The sequence below is a fragment of the Natator depressus genome, chromosome 3 (assembly GCF_965152275.1).
Source record: "Natator depressus isolate rNatDep1 chromosome 3, rNatDep2.hap1, whole genome shotgun sequence".
Taxonomy (NCBI): Eukaryota; Metazoa; Chordata; order Testudines; family Cheloniidae; genus Natator; species Natator depressus.
The window spans coordinates 133,483,244-133,508,355 of NC_134236.1; the positions used below are offsets into that span (position 1 = coordinate 133,483,244).

At 43.3% G+C, this 25,112-nt stretch overlaps 1 protein-coding gene across 4 annotated transcripts in view; it reads left to right on the forward strand.

The window, feature by feature from the left end:
- Nucleotides 1-14,442, forward strand: part of SLC35F3 (solute carrier family 35 member F3) — a 265,270-nt gene extending 250,828 nt beyond the window's left edge. For 2 of the 4 annotated variants that reach the window (XM_074948852.1, XM_074948855.1), the window contains 4 exons: nucleotides 2,596-2,721; nucleotides 6,206-6,398; nucleotides 7,954-8,043; nucleotides 12,829-14,442. In XM_074948852.1, coding sequence (XP_074804953.1) covers nucleotides 2,596-2,721; nucleotides 6,206-6,398; nucleotides 7,954-8,043; nucleotides 12,829-13,073 — 654 coding nt within the window. In that variant the 3' untranslated portion in view covers nucleotides 13,074-14,442. Of the gene's footprint in view, nucleotides 1-2,595; nucleotides 2,722-6,205; nucleotides 6,399-7,953; nucleotides 8,044-9,065; nucleotides 9,204-12,828 lie in introns of those variants that run through there. The other 2 variants (XM_074948856.1, XM_074948853.1) reach the window with 2 other exon arrangements.
- Nucleotides 14,443-25,112: the final 10,670 nt, after the last annotated feature.

A 25,112-nucleotide genomic window follows, 5' to 3' on the forward strand; every position in this document is an offset into this window, starting at 1 on the left:
TGAGTATCCCCAAAATTTGGTAATGTGTGGATCCAGATCTCACCTTTGCAGCTCAGACCCATCTCAGTATTAACTAGTTTGTAAATCCTTTTGGTATCCTCCTGGATGAAACAGGCTGTATGAATTTAAGATTAGGATCTTTTAACTTTATGCAACTTGAGCTCAATCCTGCATAGTGCTATAATGATAGACTCAAGCAGATCAGTGTATTTACCTTAACAAAGAGAAGGTTAAGGGGCAACTTGATTACCGTTTGTAAGTATCTACACGGGGAACAAATATTTGATAATGGGCTCTTCAGTCTAGCAGACAAAAGTAAAACAAGATCCAATGTCTGGAAGCTGAAGCTAGTCAAATTCAGACTGGAAATAAGGCATAAATTTTTAACATGGTAATTAACTATTAGAACAATTTACTAAGCTTTGTGGTGGATTCTCTGTCACTGGCAATTTGTAAAGCAAGATTGGGTGTTTTTCTAAAAGATCTGCTCTAGTTCAAACAGGAATTATTGAGGGAAGTTCTGTGGCCTGTGCTCTGCAGGTCAGACTAGATGATCACAGTGATCTCTTCTGGCTTTAGAGTCTACGAATCCTGCAAAGTGCTGAGCTCTCTCAACTTCCATTGTAGTCAGACACTTGTCGGATCAAACCCCATCTCATCAGCATTTCTAATATTGAACATTAATTTTAGCTAAATAAAGGTCCCAGCAGTATACAGAATAGATACAATTTTCAAATATGTTTCAATCTCTTCTGATTTTGTTCTTTGCTCTGCTCACACTACTCTAACTCACTAAAGAAACACTAGCAAAATTGTACATACATGCACACAAGAGTAACTGTGCAGGCAGTGGCATGCCCATATATAGAAACAGGTTGCATACTTGATTACTTGTGTATGTACACCTTTGCAGGTGCAACCTAGAACCTGAGTTCTAAAATTTGGCCCTAAGTCTGTAAACTTCCTCCATCCATCCAGGTGTGATATGTCAGATTAGTTAGTATTTAAGCCTTTCTGCTCTCTCTTGTAGCCTAAATTCTGTTATATTCTCTAAGGCTGTAGATTTTTGGACTCTGGAAAAAACTGATGGGTTTACCTGCCTGAAAGTTGTATAACCTTATTACAGGGATCCCCTAGCTATGGTTTGAATAGGATGGATTATTCTAATTACGTCACAAAGAGAGCAAAGAATGTGAAGCCTGTATATGAGGTTTAAACAGGTGCCTCTCACCAAAACCACCACTGGCATTAACTGGCCTCCCTGTCGGCAGTGCCGGCAGAGGCATAGGATTGAATGGGCTTTGAGACTGAATCCTTCCATCCCTAGATCGGCACACCTCCAAACAGTGTTGAGGAGTGCTGGCGGGGCAGTGTGGCGAGACCTACAGTGCCATGAGCCAGGCTGTGCCTATTGTGTAGAAAGAGAAATTTACCCTCAAGGGCAGTCAGTCCAACATCTTCAATGAACAACTGAAGTTCCTCAGGCAAAAATAGTATTCAGACTTTGATGCTCTAAGGAGTGACATTACAGCATTTACCTGGCTGATACATAAAATCTCCCTTTCCTTTCTAAATGGAACATGTATGATATGCTGGTCTCTCCCTGTTTTCCACCCACTCCTTTTAGAATATGCAACCAAGATCTTGGAGGAGTGAAACTAACGAAATCTCCAGGATATACAGGGACTGTCATATTTTTATTGTAACTTCTTTCCATTGCTTTGCTTCAAATGCCCAGGATGACTGAGACACCGTGCTGACTTTCTTCCCTGCGGGATCCATATGAGTAGTCTATGAAGCAGGAGACATACTGCTCTCCCCACTCTACTGTGCCTACTGATCAGCTCTGTCAATACTAAATACACAACACACAACCAATTTTCTCAGCTAAGTTCTTTGCCCAAATCAATGTAGACTCTATGCTCATAGGGTAGAATTTTCAAAAGCACTCAAGTGACTTAGGAGCCCAGGTGCTACTGAAAGTCAACAGAAAATGTGCTCATGGGTCATTTAGGCACTTCTGAAAATCCCACTCAAAATGTAAACACTCTTCTGAGTCATAAAGTCTATCTCCCCCTTTACATCTGAGTAAACTCACTGGCTGACCTGTAAAATACTCAGGTATTCTTTATTTTACTGTTTTTTTCTATAAGCCCCTTTCCCCAGACACCTCCGCTGGATTTTAATTCATTCCTTCAAGCACTGGGAAATTCAAAGTCATGTATTATTGTCAAACACTTGCTGCAGGGGCCACCTGATGTCAAGACTCAATGACAGAGCTGAAATTCCCTCTTCAGGTTTATCAGGAGACAGTGCTCTGAAGAGCACCTCCTCTCTGGCCAGTTGCTCTGAGATCTGACGCAGTCTCTTCTTCACTGTTCCTTGCATGCAGTTTCTCAACCAACTGGTGGGGCTTGCACATTCTCTTAACACATGAGCAGACTACGCTGCTGTTTGTGGTTACTCTTTTCTCATCAATAAGGCTTGAAGTAAATGGTGCACAAATGTTGAGCTCTCATTCAGAATGGCTCTTAAATATTTCAGTCACCAGGGGCTGTTAAATAACACTTCCTTTGTTTGTTTGCTTCCTACCAGATTGTGGCTGCTATACTTGCTATTGCAGGGATAGTCATGATGACCTATGCTGATGGATTCCACAGCCATTCAGTTATTGGAATAGCACTTGTTGTGGGATCCGCCTCAATGTCTGCTCTTTATAAGGTAAATACACACAAACCTCTTCAGGCGAAAAAATGAGCGGGTCCCAACTTACCATTAAATACTGCCGCTCCTAAGCTTTATGCAGGGCAACATCCATGCTCTTTTTATGGATACCTGCTATAAGCACAAAGACCAGTTTAACATTGGAGAGAAATATTTATTTATGTTGACAACATCTGTCCCTATTTCAGAAGCAATAACTGCCTACTTTTTTGGGGGAAATGACTCGCACCAAATAATCCATCTGCTCCAATGCACTTCAGTGGGAGCTGAAGGTGCTCTGCGCCTCTCAAAATCAGGCACCTTTCATTTAGGTGCCAAATTTTAGCTATCCACGTCTGAAAATTTTGTCCAAAAGCTTTTTCAAGCTCTCGGCTTTTAAAGTGTCTACGTACCCTTCTGACTCATACCCTGATTCAGCAATGTACATAGCATATACCTAACTTTAAGCATTGATTTTTGTGGGAATAGTCACATGCTTAAAATTAAGGTGCTAGCTTATATATTTTGCTGAATTGGGTCACCAGTCTGGGGGTGGGGAAAGCTTCATGTCAGGTTTTACCTTCTGTGAGGTTACTATAAATTCACCAAAGATTGCAAGAGTCCTCCAGTAAAAAAAGGGAAATCAAGCCAGATGCTGTAGCTCTAATGTAAACAACAACCATAGGAACATTTTTAAAACCACTAAACTTGAATCAGTCTGTCTTTAGCCCTCAGAAAGGAGGAGTGACAGGCCTAATGCCACTTTTTTGGTCTGTATTTGCTTTTGTTTCTAGGATTTTAATCAGTTTCTCTTTTGTTCAGAACAAGGAGTACAGTGTGATTATTGTCAGAAATTACAGGAATGACGGGAAATTAATGTCCACCCCCTCCTAGTCAGTTCAGACAGAACAGTCTGACAGAATTCAGACAGAATTGCCTTGTGTTTTTGTTTATTGGTGATAAAAGGGGCATATGAAGACATAAATGTCTTGTTATGCACATACCAGATTTTCCCATCACCAATAGGAGAACAAACAGCTGACACTGGCTTGTTGTTCCAGTCCTCCCCTGCAGCCCCTTAGCCATCTCTGTTACACAGACACATTCACTATCTGTCTCCCCTATTCTCACTCCTTGTCTTTACTCAGTGAAATAACAAGACAGATTGCCCTGAGGGTGTCAAATGAGAAGCAACTGGAATTCAGATTCATTAAAGACCTTCTGATCCATAACAGACTCAGAATAACGAGTATGAAAAGTAGCTGCTTTGGCCAGCTCTGACTGTGAAGCCATTTCTGATGGTTTCCTGGCACTAACATGGTTTTGTGTATTGTACTAGTATGTTCTCAGCAGAATAAACTCACTAAATAAAGGCGAGATGGTGGCTAATAGAATCTGACAACAGCCGCACTGCTAGCACAGTAACCTCTTTAGAGTTTACTTGATACACACTAGCTTGATGTAAGACAAGAAACTCAGTGTGTTTAAAACCATAGTGAAATAGGAACATAGAACTTGCTATCCTAGAACAGTACAATGGATCAATTAATCGAGCAACATTCAGGCTCCAACTCTTGCCCACATATATTGCATGCATCAGAGCAAGGCAAAAGTTGCAATGCACCTTGGCTAATTTGTGCTTTGCTATTCCGGAGGAGGAAATGTCTTTCTGACCCCAGCTCATGATGGGAAACAAGCTATCTGATAAGTCAATAGGAACACCAAATAAGCCTTCTCTCTCCCATTCATTATATCCCTCTAGCATATCACCTCTGACTCCTCTTCTCAAAGTAAACAGACAGGGGTTTGCAAATCACTCCTCTTTGTACTGCTGATCATTTCCACTGTCGTTCACTGGGCCTTTTCTGCTCCTGCAGCATCCTCCTGTCTGAGATAAGGTTACCAAAGCTCAGTGCCCCCTCAGCTGAAAAAGTGAATGCTGGTCCCTGCTAATGATCAGAACTCACCTTTTCATTTCTTTAGGGATGGTGGGGATGGGTCCATACTCACTGTTAAGGGAAGCGTGATAAAATACTGACATCATGAGCCAGCCATCACTTTCTGTATCTTAAATGTAGCAGGTGGCTTTCTTTTCTACAAAATGTAAACAGGTTTCTGACTGAATCGAAATGACATAGTAAGATATCCACATCCTATTGATTTACGCACTAAAACTTGGATTGAGTTATTGAATTTTAGCGACTAGCATTCCATAGAGGAAATCCTGGGCCAAAGTCAGGTTTGATGTACTAATGTAAATGTAATGCAAACACTGAAGTCAATGGTGCTACTCCAGATTTACGTAAGTAAAACTGAGAGCAAAATTGGGCCTCTCTGTAGTTACATAGGTAGATTGCTTTAAAAATCAATATTTTTCTCCTTTTCTTCCCCACAGACCTAAATCCCTTTAACAAATCACCACCACCAGAAGCAGAGAACCAAATGTTTAACTCTCCCCACCCTCTTTAGTACTTTTACCATAGCATTCTAAGGGGCATGGGGACTGAGATCTGGTCATTAGGATGTATGGCCTTTCGTGGGCAATAGGATTTAGAGAGAGTTCACATACATGCTAGGCGAGTGAAGACTGTTGCCAACTCTCCAGTGGCCTATGGGAGTGGTTTGAGTTCCTAGCAGAGAGAAGAAAATTTACATCATATAACCCACTGCCATAATGCAGTGTAATTGGCACTCTGGTTGCCAGGTGATTGGAAGCAAAGATGATTGGGATTGAAGGGGCATGGCAGCTGAATTGTCATCACATCCCTCAGGGCGATGACTAGGTCAGGGCTGAGGCACATTCATGAGGCGACAGAGGGAGGCTTGTGAGCATGTTGGGAGAGTATAAAAAGTAGCACGTCTTTATGTAATATCTCAGGTATAAAACACTGCAGCTCTTTTCTCCAGCACAAGATTACTGCTCTATTTATTTATTTAGTATATTTACAGAGCTCCCAAAGATGTGAGAGATGCTTTACACACACACACACATATTTTCACAGGCAGGAAACATTACAATTGAATTAAGGCTGCATGTACATCAGGAACCAAACTTTAAAATCCTTATAAGAATGGTCTAATGAGTGAAAAAAAAATCAAAAGCAGGAGACTGAGAGTTATGGTTAATATTACAACCAGGATCAGGGCCTAGCTAAGCAACATGCCAGCCAGACAAAGGAGGTCATGCACATTTATTTGTTCCCCAATTCTTTCATTTTTAGTTTTATTTTTACTTTTTCTAAAGAGAACATTACAAAGAAAAACAGGTTTAAGGGAATATTTTGGGGAAGCCACATGCCACTCCAGAAACTTCTTGTGTAATTCCTTCCTGTTTTGCAGGATAAAAAATGCTGAGCCTCCTCCACATACATAGTTTACGTGGCATTAGTGGTAGCAGCAGCAGATGCAATCCTTGCATTAATATAGTGCTAGAGTGGAAAAGGGTCAGCTGGTCAGGCATGTTTCTGAGTTAAAGCAAACCCACTTATTTTTTCTCTTGCAGGTTTTGTTCAAACTTCTCCTGGGCAGTGCTAAATTTGGAGAAGCCGCCTTATTCTTGTCTGTGTTAAGTGTTTTCAATGTCCTTTTCATCACCTGTATTCCTGTCATTCTGTACTTTACCAAAGTGGAATACTGGAGTGCTTTTGATGTTATTCCTTGGGGAAACCTTTGTGGATTTTCAATTCTCTTATTGAGTAAGTAAATGCTGTAAGTTCGTAACATTTCCTGATGGGAGTGGAAGCTTGAGACATCATCTGGAGGGCCCATTGCACAGCTACAAATGTAGGTCTGGATCCTGTGATTACTGTTGGGAATAATGCTTACTGCCATGCAGCGTCCCACTGACGGCCACAGAACTCTTACAGCACTCGGTAGAAAGGGTTTGCAGGATCGGGCCCATAAAGTTTGTGCTAATGCATACTCATAAACTCTCCTTCACACAAGTGCAAAATGCCCATGGTTCTAATGGAATACCCACATGTCTGAAGATGTGGGCTTGTCAACTTTCCCAAGCTAACCAGAGCTCAGCCACGGCCTCACCAAGTAGCACTGGTGTCAGTGGGGCTCTTCCCATTGACTTCAGTGGTAGTTAGATTTACTCCCCAAATGCATAGGAACCTCCAAAGACAATCCAGTGTACTGCGGTACTGTTGGTGGTTCAGTAGGTGGCACTCTTTGCTTTAGTTAATATCAGGGCTGTACTGTGCTACTGAAGGGATTGTGGTTTGTGGCTGAGCTGTAAAACAAAAGCCTTGACTACATGTGAGCATTAAAGATGTCGTGCCACCCTTTGCTAAATTAGAGGTATTAACCCTGGTGCCGTGCCCAGATTCTAATTTGGATAATTACATTCTGCCAGCTAAATGTGTCAATTGGAGATAGTATTTTTCCCTTCTTGTCCTAGATTATAGTGTAGTTCTTTGTGCTTTCAAACAGCTGCCATGTTCCACTACAGCAGTGGCTGCATTTTAGTTATTAAGCCAAGGCAATAGTTTTATATGAGCAAAGAGTGCAGAATTTGGACTTGGGTGTCCTTTGAGTTGAAAAGTGCCATATGCATGCAAGCAGTCATTTCTAGAATATCCAAACATACATTGTGGGTCAGACTCCCCCCTGGCATATCCTTAGTGACTTCAGCAGAGTGAGACCAGGGATGAAGTTGGTTCCACAACAGCTATTTATTTGTCATAAAAACTCTATTTTAGTCACTATGTTCTCTATTAAAATGAAATTCTGTTTATCAAACAGGTTGAATATAATCATGGTTAGATTTACAATATGTGCAGCCATCATCCACAGGCAGTTGGTACGCAAAAATGCCTGGAAACAAATGCTTTTTTTACCCAGGATTTCCCAGATGACAACATTAAATTTTAAAATGGGATGACTGAATGGATAATCATAGGGAATGAGGACTCTCGTGGGGATGTAGTTGTGTTATTGAACACTACGGTGTGATATGGGACGCATTCTAATCTGTATGGCCCCAATCCTGCAATCGGATCCCTGTCAGCAGAGTCCTGTTGAAGTCAGTGGGCCTCCCACAGGCTCAAGGGTCTGCCCAGGCAGATCAGATTGCAGGGTAGGGACCTTTGTATACAGGTAATTTCCAGAAATACTAATGGGAGTTATCTGAAGTCTGGGAAAATGTACCATTAAATACTCTCTTTGTACTGTAAAATAAGCTAAGCTTGGTTTCACAAGAATGGTGTAGCTAAAAATGAAAGTTGTTTTTCTTTCTTACTTCAGCATTCAATATTCTATTAAATTTTGGAATTGCTATTACATATCCTACCTTGATATCTCTTGGAATTGTACTCAGCGTACCTGTCAATGCAAGTAAGAATTTTTAACTTCCCTTTTTCTTTTACTATATGTACAAAGCCTATTAATGTTTAAACATTCAAGAGAACTAAAAACTAAGAGCTTATCAGAGGTGAATATAATGATGTTTTGTATCCACACACAGAGCGGAGAACAAACTGGCTAAAACAATATATATTTTCCTGCATTACATATTGTAATATTGTTCTTTAAACTACAGACCTTCCAAAGAAGATAGGATACTGAAAAATAAACTTGATTTGAAGTCAGTCATCCTTGTGATTGGATGAAAACTAATAGCTGAAGAAATGTACATCTAATTGAGTTCTTCACCAGTTCAAAGGAATGTGTCTAATGCTAAACTTACTTAGACCAATCATATTACATTTCAAAATGAAATTCTGAGAAGTCATGCTGGGAGGTGTATAATAGTAACAGGGGTGCTGGAACAATTTTTATAGTGGGGGGTGCTGAGAACCATTGAACCAAACTGTAAACCCTGGATATAATGGAAACACATAAAGTCAGGGGGTGCTGCAGTATCCCCCATACCCCTAGCTTCAGCACCTATGAACAGTAATAGTTCAGTCTTGGGCAAGTAAAATATCATTGGTGTTTAACATCCTCAACCATTATGGTAAAGATTAGGCAAGTAGATTTTGGCATGGACTGGTAAATTTTTATCACAATTTTATAAGTCTTCAACCTATAGCCCCTCTCAGGCAAGACTTTCCTGAGAGATAAGGGATTAGCAAGAGCAGCCACAGAAACTGGTGCCTGGCCTGGGAGTTTAAGGGGAGAGCTGGTCAGAAAATGGTATTTTCTGTGAAAAATGTCTAAAGAAATGAAAAATGTTCTGAGTCTTCACCAAAATAGTTTACCAAAACTCAAAAATATTTTTCGCGGCTTAAAAAAATATTGAAATTTTTGAATGAACAAAAAGTTCTGTGCAAATGTTTGCTTTGGGTGTGGGGGGAGTTTAAAGAGGAGAATTTCATCCACTCTATTTATGGGGTTTTAAACCTCCCTTCCATTAGGCAGAGTGGCACCAGCACGTAATGGGAGAAGAATTGTCCAAACTGGGAATCCTCTGTCGGCCTCTGCCTCCTTTCTTCTGCAGGAGAATGTATCTGCCAGCAGGTTTCCCCTCCACTGCTAGAGTTACAAAAGGAAACAGGAAAAACTAAACACTTCCAGCTCCCACGCCTGTCCAAAGGAAAGGGAGACTATTCCAGCAGCTTCTCTGATTCAGAATCTAAGAGAAACAGAATGTGCCTGTCCGTTGCCTCTCCCCTCTTGGCTCTTCATAGTGGGAAGGGTGGTTGGGAGCACCAGAGTTGTCCTCCAGCTCCACACTCTGAGCATGCACCCACTCTCTGTCTCGCACATACACTTGTTTAGCTGGCCCTGGGCCTTTGGGGGACATAGGCTCCTTTCAGATACATTTATTCTCTTCCCCATGTTTCAGCTCACAAGGTGATGCGGAATCACATCTTTGCTTGACATCGGCACTCATGAGGCCTTATAATCACCAAACATGGTTAGCTCCCCTCTCCTATTATCTGTTTTAACCACAGGTTCTGTATAGCTTGAGGCAGCTAAGGCCCAAAGCTCCTCTCCCCAACGCACAGCTGTGCAGGGGAGAAGAGGAGAAGATGTGAGCTGCTAATGCAGTGACTGCTCATTACTGCCCTGCAGTCTCCTGCACAGCAGAACTGCCCCAGGTCCTCTGCAAGAGCACTTTCTGCAGATACTCAGGAAGGGGGAAACAATGCATATCAACCACCACTCTGCAGCAGGCACTCTGAAGCGAGATTGGGAATGCAATACCTATGGGAGGATTTGGCATTTAAAACTCACAAGTAAAAGTAACTTTTAAAGGAAATAAAATTTGAGGCCAAAAGCTTTCTAGTGGAGCCTTCAGAAGGTAAGATGTGGTTCTCTCCAGTGAAAAAACAATATACTCCAACATTATAGTATTGTAATTACAAGTGCTCTTTACTACAATGTGTTGTGCTGCAAACTTCATTTCATAATAAGTCAATGTGATATAGCAGTTAGCAGAGGGCCTTGCAAGTTAAGAGCCTTGGGTTCGACTCCCAGTTCAGCCACTGACTGACTGTGTGTCCTAGGGCAAGTCACTTGATCTCTGGGATCCACAGCTTTCTCATTTCTCTAATGGAGCAATTGCTTACCTGTCTTTATATGCCACTTTGAGATTGTCTGCTGCAAGGTGCTATGTACATGTGAAATATTGTTACATGTTCAGAGCAGATCTTCGTGTGCCAGGGTTGCTAAATCTTGTCATACTAGGGCTGCACATTCACACACTAGCAGCTGGTCCAGTGCAGCGCATCCCTAGCATCTTTTGTGCTTCCTCCTGTGGTGCTTCCCAAAAGGCACTGCAGGAATCAGTACAAAGGATTGTGGGTCACAGCCAGGCTCTGAGGAGGATGGTCGCCAGAGGCCTAACAAATCTGCCTCAGTGGAGGAAATACAGGGAATAGGGTCAGGTTCATACCTCCCCTCCCGTGAACTCCAGACACCTGCTAGTGACCATCTTGAGAGTCACAACCCAGAAGTAAAAAAACACTATTCGGATAGCTTTACTTGGAACTAATGAACATACTGCTTGTGCAATGTCCTTTGCCATTTAATCCAAGTGTGAGGCTATTTACACTTAAACAATGAAAGTAAAAGCCTAACCTCCTTGCTATAATGAATAATCCAGATAAAAGACCCTCCAGAGCTCAGCACATTTTGAGCTTCTTAGGATACATCTGTTCCTCAAGGATCGGTTTTGGGACCAATCTTATTTAATCTTTTTATTACTGACCTCAGCACAAAAAGTGGGAGTGTGCTAATAAAGTTTGCAGATGATACAAAGCTGGGAGGTATTGCCAATTTAGAGAAGGACAGGGATATCCTACAGGAGGATCTGGATGACCTTGTAAACTGGAGTAATTGTAATAGGATGAAATTTAATCGTGAGAAGTGTAAGGTCATGCATTTAGGGATTAATAACAAGAATTTTAGTTATAAGCTGGGGACGCATCAATTAGAAGTAACAGAGGAGGAGAAGGACCTTGGAGTATTGGTTGATCATAGGATAACTATGAGCCGCCAATGTGATATGGCCGTGAAAAAAGTTAATGCGGTCTTGGGATGCATCAGGAGAGGTATTTCCAGTAGGGATAAGCAGGTTTTAGTACCGTTATACAAGGCACTGGTGAGACCTCACCTGGAATACTGTGTGCAGTTCTGGTCTCCCCTGTTTAAGAAGGATGACTTCAAACTGGAACAGGTACAGAGAAGGGCTACTAGGATGATCCGAGGAATGGAAAACTTGTCTTATGAAAGGAGACTCAGGGAGCTTGGCTTTTTTAGCCTAACTAAAAGAAGGCTGAGGGGAGATATGATTGCTCTCTATAAATATATCAGAGGGATAAATACCGGAGAGGGAGAGGAATTATTTAAGATCAGTACCAATGTGGACACAAGAACAAATGGATATAAACTGGCCACCAGGAAATTTAGACTAGAAATTAGACGAAGGTTTCTAACCATCAGAGGAGTGAAGTTTTGGAACAGCCTTCCAAGGGAAGCAGTGGGGGCAAAAGATCTATCTGGCTTTAAGATTAAACTCGATAAGTTTATGGAGGAGATGGTATGATGGGATAACATGGTTTTGGTAATTAAATATTCATGGTAACTAGGCCCAGTGGCCTGTGATGGGATATTAGATGGGGTGGGATCTGAGTTATCCAGGAAAGAATTTTCTGTAGTATCTGGCTGATGAATCTTGCCCATATGCTCAGGGTTTAGCTGATCACCATATTTGGGGTCGGGAAGGAATTTGCCTCCAGGGCAGATTGGCAGAGGCCCTGGAGGTTTTTCACCTTCCTCTGTAGCATGGGGCACGGGTCACTTGCTGGAGGATTCTCTGCTCCTTGAAGTCTTTAAACCACGATTTGAGGACTTCAATAGCACAGACATAGGTGAGATGTTTTTTGCAGGAGTGGTGGGTGAAATTCTGTGGCCTGCGTGGTGCAGGAGGTCAGACTAGATGATCATAATGGTCCCTTCTGACCTAAATATCTATGAATCTGCACTGGAAAAGGTGTGGTCTTAACTCAGGTTAAAATGACAGTGAAAGCAGGTCACCTTTTCACGCAGGATAGCAGCTTGTGTTCCTCCCCAGGCTCCCCTATAGGTTGAACTCAAGCTGCTAACCCAAGTTCAAAGCTGAGTTGCCACGTCTTCACTGCTGTTTTAACCTGAGTTAAGAACATAGTGTATTTATTTGCTTATTTTTACTTTTACTCAGAAGAGCCAGGTTAGGGAGGTGAAAAAGAGGCACACCTGAGCTGTGCTGTCAGGAGTCATTGTAAAGCAAGGCTAGGCAGCAGGACTTGCTATACTTTTAAGTAGCTGCCTGTCAGTACTGGCTAGTATGCAGGGTGAGAGGTGCAGTGTCAGACGGCATCCCTGTCCATATTTACAGCAAATTCTGGCTGCTCTCTGCCCTTGGTAATCTGGACTCACTGAATGTCCAGGTTAAAGTAACAGGGAGAGCTCCAGCCCCACAAGTCTGTCTCTAACATGCTTGTTCTCCAATGTTTCATGTCCAGAAGTCCACTAGTTCTAAGCGAGCGAGACCCTACCTATATTAAAAGCCGGCCCTGTGCTGCTTCTCTGCAAACAATGCACGGCAGAGTGTGTGTGTGTGTGTGTGAGAGAGAGAGATGCTGCCCCAACGCCGTGTCCCTTTTAATAATATCAGTTCAATGTTTCATACAGTTGTTGATCACTACACGAGTGAAATTGTCTTCAACAGTGTCCGTGTAATTGCCATTGTCATCATTGGCCTGGGCTTCCTCTTATTGCTTCTACCTGAGGAATGGGACGTCTGGTTAATGAAGCTCCTCACCCGCCTCAAAGTGCGGAAGAAGGAAGAGATCCCCGAGGGGAACGGAGACATTGTTTCAGGACTGCAGAGCAAAAGCAGGAGAACTCGCCCTTCCATGTCATCCTTCACTCATTAATGTTATTTTTATTGAAACTCTGTGATTAACATTGTATGTTATGATTCAAGGGTCTTTTCTTGCGAAGCACATATGTCCAGTATAGTGTACATACCTGTACAGTTTTGATATGATACAGTCTAAGGCATCAAGTTTTGGCATGTCCAATTTGCTTGCACTTTTTTCACATCAGACCTTTCACTTATAAGTACCACTTTAAAAAAAAATCAGAACAAGAACCTCTCTCCTCTTTTTCAGTGAATGTAATGTATAGTCAAATTATCTTTGCTTATATCATTTTAAAGATCAGTTTTCATGAGAAGCAGGGCAGATATTTTGAACATTAGAAACTGAATGACGCATCACACACTGTGATTTAAAATGAGCAGATGCTATGCTACATCATATGTTTATTTTCTACCAGAGCTATACTCACAACTTTAAAAGTTTTCAAAAAACCCAAAGCAAATCTTTTTGGGAAGGTGGGACAGGAGTGAGAGGGAGATTAGGAAACTGCTCCGTGAAGATGAGTGCACTTTGTGCCAGGACAAGAGTGAGGTTAAAGTGCTAAAAGGCTTGCACTGAAGTAATACAGGAGAAGCAGTCAAGAGCCCAGCCTCCTTATACTGCTCATGACTCCGCTCCACGTTTAAGATCATGCAAGAGACATACAGTGCCTTTTACAGAATCCTAGTCTTTAGCCGTGTAGAACCAGGTCACTCTGCAAGTAGCTTCTTTTACAATATAGGGGGGCCCAGAGTGCTCCTAAAACTCCCGTTGAAGTCAACAGGTGCCCACTACGAGTCACAGACTTTATTGGGAATTTAGGGGGCTCAGAGACTGCAAGTTCATGCCCTGTGCACCTGATTCTCTTCTCACTTGCACAGATTTTAGCCCCATGTGGAGTTACTCTTAATTTACACTGGTGTGAGTAAAAGGAAAACTTTACTTAAAATAAAATTAACAAGGAAGCTGACAGCCAGGTCTAGAGAAACACAGTCCGTGATGTATAGTATGAGCCCAACGAGGTGAATTGCCAGTTGCTTTTACTCTACAGTTGGGAGTTTTAAAAAGAAATGTAAGATATTTACATAAAATGTAATGTAACACCTTTTTATGAAACTTGTAAGCACCAGGATGTTTACTTATGCGATTTAGGTTCGCCATTAAATTTCTATCTGTGATAGATCACATGCTATGTAAAAAGGAAACAAAGTTATAGTTTACTATTTTTGAAGTTTACATTGTTGCATACAAAATTAAAATGTTATTTTCAACTGTTGCCATAAGCTGATGGTACCTGCTGTCACAGAGGCATACTTTGTGTCAGGCGAGTGTGGCGTTCACTTTGAAACTTTTTTAGCAAATGAATTTCAGAGTCCATTATCTGTCTGGCAGAACTAATTAATAAAAGGTTTAAAAAAATCCTAAATCAATGACTTCTATGTTTTTTCTTCCCGCCACACCCCCCCCCCAAACTTATAATAATTTAATTTGTTCTGTTTGAAATATTTTATCAAAACTGATGAAGAAGGAGGGAGATGAAATACAAAAATATGGCCCCCAGTCCTGCAAAGGACTCTACAACCACAGAGTTTTACTCCCCCATGGAGAGCCCCACCGACTCGGGATACAAAACTACATGCCTGCACCTCCAAAGAGATTCATAAGTGTGGTCTCATACTGCCACCTGGAGTCCCATGGAAGTCAACAAGACTCCCTGTGGGTGTAAGGGGCCATTACTGACTGATCCCTTTGCAAGAGCAGGACCCATAACTATGGGCCCACTTTGGACAGGATACTGTATTTAGGCACCAGTCAGAAAAACAGAAGCCCAGCAGGAGGAACATAGGGTAAAAGTTGTCCATCCAAATCCTGACTTCCTTGAAACCACCAGGGACCGTGTTCTATAGGCCCTTTGTGATGAATATTTCTGATTCAGAGCTTAGTCCACATTATTATCTACGTACATACCCATATCTCTTGAGATCCTTAAATACCCACTGCTACAGAGATTTTTATGTGCTAAGAATAATCTGTGGGGGAGGAAGCCTGACTGGGCAAGTGGGTGGTGCCCCTGGGCAGTAGATGGAGCCCCTCCCCCCGCCTTAGGGGATGCTGGCGCTGCCTCTTCCCCACCCCTGCAGCCTGGGCCATGAGTCCCCCTCCCCAGCCCGGAGGAGTCCCGGGCCAGTCTAAGCCATGCCTTGCCTCCCCTCCCCAGACCCCAAGCCACAGCAGGGAAAAGCCCCCTCAGCAAGCTGCCTTTGGCAGGGGCTACACAGCTCTTCCCACAACACCTGCCTGGGTCCTTTCCCTCACCGACGAGCAGCTCAGCACTTTCTTCCTCTGACAACCATTTCTGTCTACCTTCCCCCTTCCACACTTCAGACACGCCGCAAAGTCACGCCATCACAAACTCACCCAAGGCCCCTTTGGCTTTAGAAGCACCTCTTGAGGGCCGCAGCTTCTCAGGCCTGTAGACCCTTCCTTTCACCACGCAGTGCGCAGACATTCGAAACGCAGAAGTTTCCAGGATGGAATATGCTGCTTCTGGACATTGGTGCCCAGGAAGAATTCCCCTTACTCTTTTTTCTGATGGATTTACCTGATTGACTTTCCTTCACCAAGTGGAAACTACAGACCAGCTGCTGGCTCTTTTTGCAAATGGACGCAATCAGGCTAAGCTCCTTGGTGCGATGCTGTGATTTGGATTCGAGCTGAGGTTGCTGCAGCCACGGCGCAGAGGACTAACCACTATACGACCATGGCCAGCCACCAGGTGCCACGGCTGCTGAGCAGGAAATGCTCAGTTCTGTGCTCTCGGGGAAGCCACCTACCTCACCAATGGCCACAGGTATTAATCAAGTCTCTCCATTATTGTCACAGTTAAAATGGTAACAAAAGGAAAAAAGACAGAGCAGCCTGCTGCCTGTCTGCTTTTCTCTCTTCCTCACCCCTTAACCGATTGTCCTCATGCCCTTGGCCAGAGTATTTCCCTTTGTGACTCCAAAACATGCCCCAACATGCAGGTCTTGAAGCTGGGCCCAGTCACAGTGGCAGGAGGTGCTGTAGAGGCTTTGACCAGGGCAAGCAGGCAGGGGTGGCCTTGCAGGCTAATTGTCTCTCTGGAGGTGCAGGGTGTGAATGGAAGTTGCCATAGAAGAAGGGGGTGAGGAATGTGCTGGCCAGGCCAGGCATTTCTTTCTTCCCATTCAAAAGGCACTGCCCTCCCACTCAGGTAATCGAACCCTGGTCTCCCACGTGACAGGCGGAGATACTCACCCCTGTACTAACATGGAGCAAGGCCAGGTTTGCACTGCATGCAACTCTTCGAGACCAGCTATGGCCAGCTTACGCCACACACTGGGCCTCACCAGGCAACAACACCCCTTCCTCCCTTCTCCTTCCTGAAGGCTTTGGCTGCAGCAACAGCACAGGGAAAAGCCCTGTCCCTCCTCACGTGCGGTTTCTTCTCACGCTCATCCATAGAAGCTTTTGATGGGCCCCATGCAGGTTCTGGGGCCACTGAGGAGGGGGTATTTGCTACTCACCTTCCTGGGTCCACCAGTAATCTCCCTGGAGTCCAGAGAGATTACTGATGACCCCCAGGAAGCTGAAAAGCACATGCTGCCCCAGAACCTGCATGGGACATAATAAAGCAAACCCCTCCCCCCCCCAACACACACACAAAAACCCTGCAACCGGGGGGTCTGGTGGCAGCAACAGTACCGGGGAGGCAGGGCCGCTCTTGGTCTATTATACCCACAGCCCATGGTGTTGCCACAGTAAAACATTAACACACCTGATCTTTTCACCCTGTTTTTGGCGAGATGGGGAACACCCAGCTCGCCCAAAATACAGACCCTACAATCATTGCAGTCGTATTGGTGGAGCATTTACAAACCTACTCTTTCCTCTTTCAAATTAAAAGTTCTTGCATCTCGTGGTGTAGCAGGTTTTGCTGTTTTCACATAGCCGCCCCAGAGACTGTCGGGAACAATGCCAAATACCATGTACCAACAAAAAATCCGTTCTTGGTTACAAAAGCCCAAGAAATGGGATCTCCTCTTTAATTGCTGTGTTTTAGTGCACAGTGAGGCCAATATATTCCACCAGGCATCCCACAGGATCGGAATCGTTTTAATGTCAGCTTCTTAATACATTTTACTAACAACCAATGTATGTTAAGGCCTTAAATGCCAGTATAGTGCTTAAAACTAGGTAAAGATAGGAAGTTTGCACCTGGTACTACAGCATCAGTAAGACTGTGGTATGGTGAAATTTTAATAATAAATACTCCAGGTTCAGAAGATCCTTCTCAAGACTGACTAAAAGAAGGCAAGACACATGATTTATACAGCGCAAAGTATAGCTGGTCCAAGTAGAGCCTGGGCAAACCAGCTCACTGCCTTTGGGGAATTCCAAATTAGGGCTAGCCAAATTGGTTGAAGGAAGCAATAAGACACAACTTAAATTTCTTCATGAAATACACCACCCGAAGATGAGACCCTGACGAAGACCGGAACCTGGATGGGACTTGATGAAGTGTCAACAAAGAGTGTGTGTTATTAAATAGTGTGTGTGTTTAAATTATATCTATGCCTTTCTGTAGAGCTGGGGGTTAAGGAGCGGGCTGAGAGGAAGCCAGGAAGGAATGGGAATAATTAGCTCCGGCCCAAAGGGATCAGTTGTAGAGCATATTGTACTGGGAAGAGCTCATGAGATGATCAGGCCGCCATGCCGAGGAGGACACTGTGTGCTGTCTCAAAGAAGTGCACACAGAACTCGTAGCCCAGGGAGTGTGTGGTTGGCAGGAAATGTAATGTTGGCTATTAGTCATCTCTCTCTTTCTCTTACACACACACACACACACACACACACACACACACCCAGCTTTCTGTCTCATATCTGCTGCAGGGCTGACACAGGTACAATCCTCCCAGGGTGGGAACTGGTGCTTTTAGTACCCTTTATACCACATTAACCCTTTTACAAGGCTATACAGGGGCTAGACCAGAGTGACAATCTCACTCTGCAGTTAAGGATTTTAACTGCCTCACTTTTGACTTTAGAATCAGCTCTGAAAGTTTCTCTTATTTTTAATTAAAAGTTCTTCAGATCCAGCAAGTTGAGCCCTGTGAGGCCCCTGATCTACAGTGACCAGCTATGAGAAATGACAAAAAGGTTGTTATGTGAGAAGCAATTGAAAAGCTGGCTACAGAAGGGATGTCAGGCAGCAGAGCCTCCAAGCCCAGGCCCAGGGAACTGGGACCAGGAGAAACAACAACCTGGCCGAGAGCAAGTTGTTAAAGGGGGGGCGCTGCTGCACTGAGGGACTGGGTGTCACTCTTGTCCCCACATGCTGCAGTCTGCACTCCCCACCTCACCCAATGGCTTTTGAGGCTGGTTATGTCACATCCAGAATAGCTGTGCAGCCTCCTCCCAGCACTAGCTCTGCTCATCACACCAGCAGCCCCGAAGGGCCTCACCCAGCCCAACCCTATCTGCCTCCCCTTTCGGCTGCTCTCCTTTTTCAGGTGTGAGCTGGACTAGTTCCCCTCATCCTGCACTACGGCTTCCTCCGCCCTTCAGGGATCGTGCCTGACCACTCTCAGACCCTGCTGCCAGGCGTTGCCCCTGCACCAGGTCCCTGACTGTTTGCAGGCTGCTGCTCACACTGCCACTAGCCATTCCTGGTTACTATGAATCACTTAGTGCCCCCCCCCCTTCATCAGGTGCAGACTTGGCTCCTCCATCCTGGGGTGACCTGTGGCCCAATCTTTGCCCTCTAGGTCATCTGAAATGTGTGTGTGGAGGTCAGGGGGACCCAGTAATGAACCAGCAGGCTCATTAGAACAGTACGTGAAATAGCTCTATGGACAGACAGTACATAGCATCACAGTGTCTTAGTCACTTATTTCCCCTGCTGCAAAACACTTTGCTGGGTTATTTCAGTGAAGCAGTGACAGTCGCCCTCCTCCCCCACAAGTCTTTTTTCTGGTCTGTTTTTTGTAGCATTGCATTGTGGTGGGCTCCTGCTTTTATCAGTATTTTTAGTCCTGGATCTCCACACTTGGTACTTTCATCGGCCCATGATTTGAAGCTATGCTCATTATTTCAAATGTGTCTTCTCTTCTGTCGAAGCTGGCTGTGTTTGTGTCAGCAGGGAGATGCTATAGGGAACAGCTGCAAAAAGACCCAGAGTCAGCCGAAATAGTTAATGGAAGAAGATAAGAAATTGAAAATTTACCTGAGCCTCCTGACCGCACCCAACCTGAGGACTTGGGATACATTAGTGAAATTTGAAGAGCACAAAGTGCCAGGGTAGGGAGAGTGCTCCCTGTGACTCAGAATGGATGAGCCTCCTGCCCCCAACCCCACACTTAATAATTCCTTAAGATCTCCTGACTTCAAGGACTCTGAGCGGGAGTTTGCGAGTGATCACCTCACAGGGAAGAGCCTCAGCTCCCTCAACAGTGCCGGGAGGAGGAAGAGGAGGAGGAACAGATTGAGCAACTCCTGCGGCTCTCTCTGCCTCATCTTCTGATGAGGCAGCGGCATCGGTCTCACCACTGCCACCAAATCACTACCCAAACGGTTTCTGGACCTCTTAAGGAAAATTGCAAAGCCTTTCTTGATTGCCCTGGAGAATGGTCAGGACCCTACCCACAAGGTGTCCATATTACAGGCCTTAGCGAGGTGATGCCCCAATCAAGGAAGCCATATTGGAACCAGTCAAAGCAGTTTGGAACACTCCAGCCACCTGTGCCCTGACTCCAAAAAAGGTTGGAGAAAAAGTACTTTGTTCCAGCTAAAGGGGTGAAATATTTGTTTTCTCACCACACCCTGAATTCCTTAGTTATCCAGGCAATCATTGATCACAGTACACTGCACCAATCTAGATCCATTCCTTCCAACAAGGATGCCAGAAGATTGGATCACCTAGGAAGAAAAAGTTTCTCTTTCACCAGCCTAGAGTTTCATAGAGCATATTAGCAGGCACTGATGTCTAAATACAACTTTATTAACGATAATAACTTGAGTTTGCTAACAAGCTTCCACAGGAGGTCAGGCCTCAGTTGCAGGCTATTCTTCATGAGGGAAAGCTGATAGCCAGGTCATCCCTCCTGCCATTGCTGGATGTACTGGACACAGCTTCCCAATCCACAGTGACTGCGGTTGTCATGAGGTGGGTTTCATGGCTTCATTCCTCTGGTTTTCCCAAGGAAGTTCACGCTACATGGAAGACCTCCTCTTCAAGGGCAACAATCTGCTTAGCAAAAAAATCAGACTAGTTGTTAGACACCTTCAAAGACTCCTGTGCAACTCTCTGCTCCTTGGTTATTTACATCCAGCACCTTGGAGGAAGTACTCCAAACGACCTCTATATAGACAACATCCATAGGAGAGAGGGACCTCATCACTCAACTTTGACTGAGCCCTCAGATGACAGCTTGATCATCCTTCTAGGCCACCAGGCATCATGAACTTATGTGACACCCTTCACAAGGCTCCATGCTTGGTGCCTTCAGGCATGATTATAGACAGTCTACACTCAGTTTGGAGATACCCGAGACAAACCAATCTCGATTCCCCAGAGCATCCTGGCATCACTCACCTAGTGGGAAAACAGAGAGACTATGTGTGTAGGGATTCCCTTCATTCCCCTTCCACTCATAAAGAAGCTAGTTACGGATGCTTCCCTATTGGATTGGGTAGCACAGCTGGACAACTACATGGCTCTAGGACCCATCAACTATCTAGCACTGAAATATTTTATAGCAATTGGTGTTATGTATAGATAAGATACAGATGTATAGATAAGAGGGTCTACGGGACCTCAAACAGGAATATAAAACAGGATTTTCTTGGCATGTTTTTAATTTAATTTTCCTGGGGCTGTATTATTTCTTCAATTAAAACAGAGATGAAATGATTATGCATGCCTGAAGTACAAGCAAAAGTTGATATTCAGAACACTGGAGAAACTGTGCAAAAGAATCTTAACCAGGTGAAAAATGAGTCAGATGTCCCATACTCAGAACTAGGTGATCTGAAAACAGCTTTAAATTAGGCCTTCAATTTTTCTAATATTTCAGAATATTTTTAAAACTAAGCTATATATATAGATATATAAGCTATATACTGATTGTACATCATTAAAATGAGATGCAGAGAACTTGTTCATTCCAATAATACATAAGTATAAGCAAAGTAGATGTGAGTAGCATTCACATAGAGCCTGTGATACTTTCTGATTCCTTCAGTACAGAATAAGACCAACATAGGCTGCCTCCTTGTTAATAAGAATTGCAGTTTTGTTTTGCTTTTGGATGCACAGAGGAGCAAGGATTGTGTCAGGCATCCTAGGAGGAAAAAGGTGTCACTTACTCCATTTTTCAACATGAGCAGTTTCCCTGCAGCCATTCATCACGTTAATGGAATCCCCCATTGCATTACAGAAATTCTGTCACATTTCCAAGCAAGACCAAGCTGTATATAGCACAGAGACATATTGTCCTTGCCCCCTGCTTTGGCTGAAAGATACAAAATGTGCTTTATGCAGCCTGGAGCAGGTTCAGCGGTGCCTGGCAGAGTTCTATCCTGTAAGAAAGAACTTCACAACACTCTCCCTGGTCAATATATAACACTGCTATAGGTTTGGGCCTGATTTTCCTCTCCTGTGCAACAACTGTTCACGGCTTTAACCCCAGTGACCTCAACAGAGGATGCCCTGTTTAGCACCGAGGCCATTTAAGAATTCCCTCTAAAAGTGGTCCCCCTCTATCCAGTTTCTGATGAGTTAATCATGCTAATTTTTATCAGGAATACTTCACTGGTCCTACTTACAGCTGGTAAATCGATTTTTGGGATGAAGGGATTTTGGGCAAGTAGATCCAGAAACAAGATTCTATAGCAGTAATTTTCAGCTTTTTATCAGAAGGTTTGGATGAGGAACTGGAAGTCAGTATGCTCTGGAGGGAGATTACAATTTCAAAGCTACACAAAATAAATAAGAAAGCTGATCCTTAGCAACTCACCTGGATGCCCTGAAATGACATAGGACAGGACGCTTACTGAAAACTGAAAAGTGGTTGGTTACTAGTTCTCCTCAGAAGCTAAATCTAGTCCTGAAATCCTTTATTAAACTCCAGCTGAACCTTTGCATTCAACTATTGCACTTCATGATTCAACAGCTTCACTCATTACCTTCTGTTCACACAAAACACAGCCAACGAAATACAGGCATTTTCCACGAGAGGGTATTGCTGATAAGTGCACAAGGAAAACATTACACAAATTTGTTCCAAAAACCAGTGTGGATTTCCATAGCAACCAGGCGATCATCCTACCACGTTTCCATCCAAATCCAAAATCACAAAAGGAAAGGGAGATGCATAGATATCAGAGAGAGGCGCTTAACATGTATTTGGCAAAAATCCACTAGGAAAAATCAAATAACTTTTTTGCAACCAGTAAAGGATTGGCAGCTTCAAAAACGATCCTTGCCAGAGAGATTGTAAAATGTATCACTGGGAGACATTGTAGCTAAGATCACTTTTGTGTCTCCCCATAGTACCCTGCAAATGGTCAGCCAGCTGGGGAAATCAAAGCTGCAGCCTTTGAATTTTATGAATCCCACCAAAACTACAAGTGTTCACATGGACACTTAGGCCTCACTGGGGTCCCGACATTTAGGCCTAGTGCTGAATCAATAGCAAGTAAGAGGACAGAGCCAGCCCAAGGCATGTGCAAAGTGTGCAACCACACAAGTCCCCAAGCTCTGGAACAGCATTCTTGGAGAGAATAACTAGAGTGAGTTGACTAAAAGAGCTCAAGCTACAAGCAGGAGGAGAAGGAAGGGGCAAGATTTTAGCAGGACCTAGACCTTTCAATGATTTGCCCTTTCAAGCTGAGATGGAAAAGGACTACTGGTTTTACAACACCTCAACTCTATTTTTTTTTCTTTTCTTCAGAGCATGGAGAAAAAAATCCCATGTAACTATAGCATGTAACTTCTTTACCCCTTCAGAACCAGGTTCATTCTAATTCTAGAGGAAGGATAATTGATGGTGATGGAGTGGGGAACCAATTCCTTTAATCCTCCTCTCCTTCCTCCAACAGAACAATCTTGCTGCCTCCTCCCACTCCAGAGGCAGAGGCGGCAGGATTTTTACCCTTTCCATTTTCTTCCCATTTAGAAACGATAAACTTCCTTGGAATTTCTAAACATTAGAGATTACAATTTCTTAACTAAGAAAGTGTTGCAGCCAGTGCAGGGGAATTCTATATTAGACCTTGTCTGAAAAAGATAAAGAAGAACTGATTTCAGAACTAAAATTTACTGCTTGCTTAGGTATACGTGATTATGACTAGAACACTTTTATAATGTACAAGCAGATTAAAGTGCAGACCAATAATATATACACTTGATGCTTTAATATGGCCAATTTCATAAAGCTGAAAATACTTGTGAGCCAAATCAGCTGGAAGGAAGATTTTAATCAGAAAAAATGTGAATGATAATTGTGAATCTTTTAAGAACACCTTACTAGATGCTCAAAAAGCCACAATCCTACAACTGAGGAAGAAGGCTGTGCTGCTTAAAAAAGCAACCTGATTTAGAGGGGAAGTGAAGGCAGCTATAAAAAAATAAAAAAATATATTTATAACAAATGGGAAGATGATAATAATGAATATATATCACAAGTTAGGAATTGAAGAAAACTGATAAGGGAAGCCAAGAGACAAAAGGAGAAATCAATGGCCAGCAGAATTAAGGACAATAAGGAGTTTTTAAAATATAATAGGAACAAAAATAATCTTGACAATGGTATTGGTCCATTACTAGATGGAAATGAGAAAATTATCAATAAAAATGCAGAAAAGGCAGAGGTGTTCAATAAATATATTTGGTCTGTTTCTGAAGAAAAAACAGATGATGCAGTCTCATAATATGGTGATTATAATACTCTTTCCATTCCACTGCTATCTCAGGGAAATGATAAACAGAAGCTACTAAAGTTAGACATTTTTAAATCAGCAGAGCCAGATAACTTGCATCCGAGAGTTTTAAAAGAGCTGCCTAAGGAACTTGCTGGAGCATTAATGCTGATTTCCAATAAGACTTGGAACACTGCGGAAGTTCCAGAAGACTGAAGACAGCTAATGGTGTGCCAATTTTTAAAAAGGGTAAACAGGACAACCCTGGGCAAGATAATAAAATGGCTAACACACAACTTGATTAATAATGGAATAAAGGATGGTAAAGTAATTAATGCAAATCAACAGGGTGTATGGAGAAAAGATCCTATCAAACTAACTTGATATCTTTTTTTGGCGAGATTACAAGTTTGATTGATAAAGGCAATAGTGTAGATGTAATGTATTTAGACTTCTGTAAGGTGTTTGACTTGGTACTGCATGACATTTTGATTAAAAAACTAGAACAATATAAAATTAAAATGGCACACATTACACGGATTAAAAACTTGCTCACTGATAGGTCTCAAAATGTACCTGTAAACAGAGAGTGCATCTGTTTCCAGTGGTGTCCTGCAGGGATCAGTTTTGACCCTATGCTATATAACACCTTTATCAATGACCTGGAAGAAAATATAAAATCAACACTCAGGCTAAGATTTTGTCATGCTTATTTTTAGTAAAAGTCATGGACAGGTCACAGGCAATAAACAAAAATTCACGGAAGCCATGACCACTCTGTGACTTCTGCTGCTGCAGCTCCATGGTTTCCCCCGCCACCATGGTGGCTGGGAGTTGTGGGGTTCCCCCTCTGCCCGCGGAAGCTTCAGGGTGATCATATTTCCCAAAGAGAAAACAGGACACCGCCAGCCACTCACTGGAGGCATCCCCTTCCTCTCCCCCCAGTGAGGCTGTTGCCCTTCGCTGGAACCCCGAGGAAGGCCCCCATCAGGAGTCTATCACCTGTCGCTGGAACCCTACCAGGGCCCCACTGCCTGCAAGCTTCAGAGTCCTGCAAGACCCTGGGGCTGAAGCAGAGAATGTCATGGAGGTCTCTGGAAGTCACGGATTCCG